General features: G+C 43.5%; 1 protein-coding gene across 1 annotated transcript; it reads left to right on the forward strand.

Moving 5' to 3' along the window:
- Nucleotides 1–1413: 1413 nt before the first annotated feature.
- On the forward strand, nt 1414–3419 carry LOC119308383. Its single transcript, XM_037584542.1, has 5 exons — nt 1414–1539; nt 1673–1798; nt 1875–1942; nt 2626–2724; nt 2981–3419. The coding sequence occupies exons 1-4, from the start codon at nt 1440–1442 to the stop codon at nt 2635–2637; spliced, it is 306 nt and encodes a 101-aa protein (XP_037440439.1). The 5' UTR covers nt 1414–1439; the 3' UTR covers nt 2638–2724; nt 2981–3419.
- Nucleotides 3420–3783: the final 364 nt, after the last annotated feature.

Here is a 3783-nt window from a genome sequence, read left to right on the forward strand (position 1 = left end):
CGTGTAGAGTGCGTTTCAACTTTAGGGACCGTATTGACAATGTATTTTCATATACTGGGATCGTATTGAAGCATCGTATTGAAGCAGTTCGAGCCACCCGCCCGCGCCAATTCTCTTTGCATTTTTTTTTATTTCTCAATATCCCACGGACATATGGGTACAGCCTGATGAGCGGGGCCTGTCTGACGTGGCATACAGCGGGATACACAATACGTATGCAGCGTGTAGAGTGCGTTTCAACTTTAGGGACCGTATTTACAATGTATTTTCATGTACTGGGATCGTATTGAAGCATCGTATTGAAGCAGTACGCAAGTTCCAGTACATCGCCAGCAAGTGCGAGGACTATAGATGCAATTATCTCCCCTCACAATTTCTGGTTCCCTGCCCCCAATCCCCTCGGCATTCGGGCGCGTCAGGTTCGGGCTGATGGCGACGGGGGCGGAGGTGCTGCGGCACATGGGACCCGACCGTCGAGTGGAACAAGTTGAAGATATCACCAATGCGGCGGCGGCGGCGGCGGAAGAACTTGGGGGAGACGACGAGGAGATCCTGCGGTTCATGGACTCGGCGGATGGCTACCTCCTCCTCATGGATTCGCTTTCCGTCGCTCTTCGCCAGGTAGGTCACGCCGGCCGCTGCCCTCTGTGCACTAATCTCTCAACCCCCTGCGCAGTACTCCCTTCATTCCATAATATAGTGCTTCATCTATCTCCGTGCTTCAACTTTGACTGTAAATTTAACTACCAAGACCGATTGCGGCGGGAGCAAAAATTATATCAGTGAATTCGTATTCGAAAGAAGTTTTTAATTATATAATTTTTTCTCCCACCGCAGTTGGTCTCGTTGGTTAAATTTATGGTCAAAGTTGCACCTCGAAAAACGCGGGCGCACTATATTTTGAAACGGAGGGAGTAGTATGTATGTATGGTCCTCTGCTCTGGGTTCCCTTTATCTTTGGAGCAGTTTGACTCCAGTTCAAGTGACTGTTACAACACAAGTATAGTAATGCTAGTATGTATCAGGCACCCGAACAATCTAATTTCTATCTTCGGGGTCTAGCTAAGTACTACCCCCCGTTTCAAAATAGATGACACAACTTTGTACTAACTTTATACTAAATTTAGTACAAAGTTAAGTCATCTATTTTGGAATGGAGGAAGTACATGAGAAGAACTAGTATCTGAGCGCAAGCTTCTTTGCTCGGATGATTTTATTTTTGTTTCAATGGTACCTACGGTTGTGCAGTACCCTGAAATTTATCTTGCTCTGGGTTGCATCTAGTTCCGACAATGTCGAGCAACTATATATGAGTGCTTTTGGAAGACTTATGCGGGAAACTGTTTTGCTATTGTAGTGCTACCGCAGTTCACAAGGATATATGAGTGGCATTCTTTGTTTTCCAGGGTTGGCTTGATCTGGCAAGTGCTCGTCACTCGATGGGCGCATCACGTGTTTCGAGTGTGCTGTTTGATCATAAGGAGCAATCTGCAGCCACTATGCTGCAAGTGGATTATTCTGCAGATTTGCAACCATCAGGTAACCACTATTTGAGTTCACAATCTTAATCAACAGTGCATAGCTGCTATGGCAACCATCCTTGTTTTTTTCGAAATCCTTAGATTGATAGTTCCATGTGCATGCCATGAGTTGTTCTTTAATTATGTTTCAGAATCAAAGCCGCATTTTGCTCTGTCGAAGTGGTGCTTGCAAGAAGAATCAAGCTCCAGTGGTGTTATCTGTGTACAAGATGGTACTAAACCAAAACTAAGGTACCGAGGATCAGAAGCTACCCCAGGTATTTGCACAAGTGATCAGGGACACTGTTTCTATTCTAGTAGTGTTTCTACCTGAAATCCTCTTCTTTTGTTAAGGAGATGGTAGCAGGGAATCAGATGCAAGTACTGCAAAGTCTTCTACTGGTGTTGACATTAGCAACCAGGTAAGTGTGATATAAAAACATGTCATCTTTTGCAAACATGGCAGGTAAAAGCAACATATACAACTCTTAAAAATAGAGCACATTTGGTGGTGGATAATGGTTTAAAAGTGACAAAAACCAGAGCACTGCTGTAATTCAGCAAAACCAAGTTTTATCTGCTTGAGTCGTTAATTTGGCCAGGTCACCTGGATATGCTGGATGCCAGACCTGTTGATAGTTCAAAATGAAGTATCAAGACAACAAAACAAAATATTGCAGTATAGGAGTTCTACTCAAGTTTGAGAGCTTTATCTCAAGCTAGTCTGGCTTGTGACTGTTCTATCCAAATTTTGTTCTTGCTAGTAAACACATAATTTCACATTCACATATGTAACGCTGAAGAGTGACAGATTTACTCAGATGCAAAATACAGGTGTGCTACAGCACACCTATGCATTTGTGTCGTGAATAAGACAGCTGTGTAATTCTGGGACGCTTAGATTCTATTGATTGTTCCTTTCCTCTGCACTTTAGGTTCAAAGTGCAAGATCAAAGGAATTGTCAGTCTTCGGAAAGTTGGTGTCTCCAAAACTACGAACAACCCAAGTTTCCTTCGAAACAGATTTTATTTCTAGTCAGAACAGTAGAGAACCCACTGTCCTTTAGCCTTATATTGATCTAACTTATATCTTTGTTTCATGTAGCACTTGAACTAATTGTGGAGCTAGCTAATTCAAGATCAACCATGCTCTCTAGTTTCTCACAGATAAAGTGCAGATCATGAACCGCTTACCTGATTTGAGGTTCTGTACCCTTGCACACCATCTCTCCTCTTTGTGTAGTATATCAGTGCGTTTGTACTAGAAAATATCATAATCCTATTCGAAACGTTGTACATTGTCCGTCTGGATATGAAATGGCTAGAAGTGCATAAGAGTCTTTGTTTCATTATCTTGCCTATTGATGCAAGCCCTATGTTTGGATTATAAACGGTTTCAGTAGAGAACACACTATCCTTTAGCCTTATATTGATCTAACTTATATTTCTGTTTCATGTAGCACTTGAACTAATTGTGGAGCTAGCGAATTCAAGATCAACCATGCTCTCTGGTTTCTCACAGATAAAGCGCAGATCATGAACCGCTTACCTGATTTGAGGTTCTGTACCCTTGCACACCATATATTCTCGTTGTAGTATCAGTGATATGCAGTCGGCAGCACTTAGAAAATATCTTAATCCTATTTGAAATGTTGATGTACGTGGATATGAAATGGCTACAAGTGCATGAGAGGCTTGCTTTGCGTCTCATTATCTTGCGTTGAGGCAAGCACTATTTCTGCTATCGGCGGTTTCCTTAGTGGAAATCGACGTGGAAACTTGTTGTTCCAAGTAAAATCAGACTCTGAGCAAGAACGATCAGTCGGCCCTGAGCCTTGAGCGTTGCATCTCTACTTTGTACTAATAACAGAGTAATACTGCATCACATAGGAAAATTTACATAACCTCTCTATTCCTTCTTACACGACCCAAAACAACACTCAAAAATCCTAGTATTAAGCGGTCTCTAAGCTAGTTGGAAACCAAGGAAGGCCTGAAGGAAAGGGGGAAGTTAACACAGTAACATGTACAGTAGCTAGAAGCATTCTTCTTGTACCCGGTCTAGAGCCTTGACTGACTGACGACGGATGTGGTTTGGAGAGGTTCAGTTGTAGGTGCCGAGGCTGGTGCGACCCGATGCTCGCTTCTCCGCGGCCATGCCGTCGCTCCTCGGCAGCACGAGGTTGCTGATGGTCCTGACGATCTGCCGCTTCAGCTGCCCCCTCTTCAGTGGAGGCCTCTTCTCCTTTGCGCCGCCGTAGTT

Source organism: Triticum dicoccoides, chromosome 1A (assembly GCF_002162155.2).
Source record: "Triticum dicoccoides isolate Atlit2015 ecotype Zavitan chromosome 1A, WEW_v2.0, whole genome shotgun sequence".
NCBI lineage: Eukaryota > Viridiplantae > Streptophyta > Magnoliopsida > Poales > Poaceae > Triticum > Triticum dicoccoides.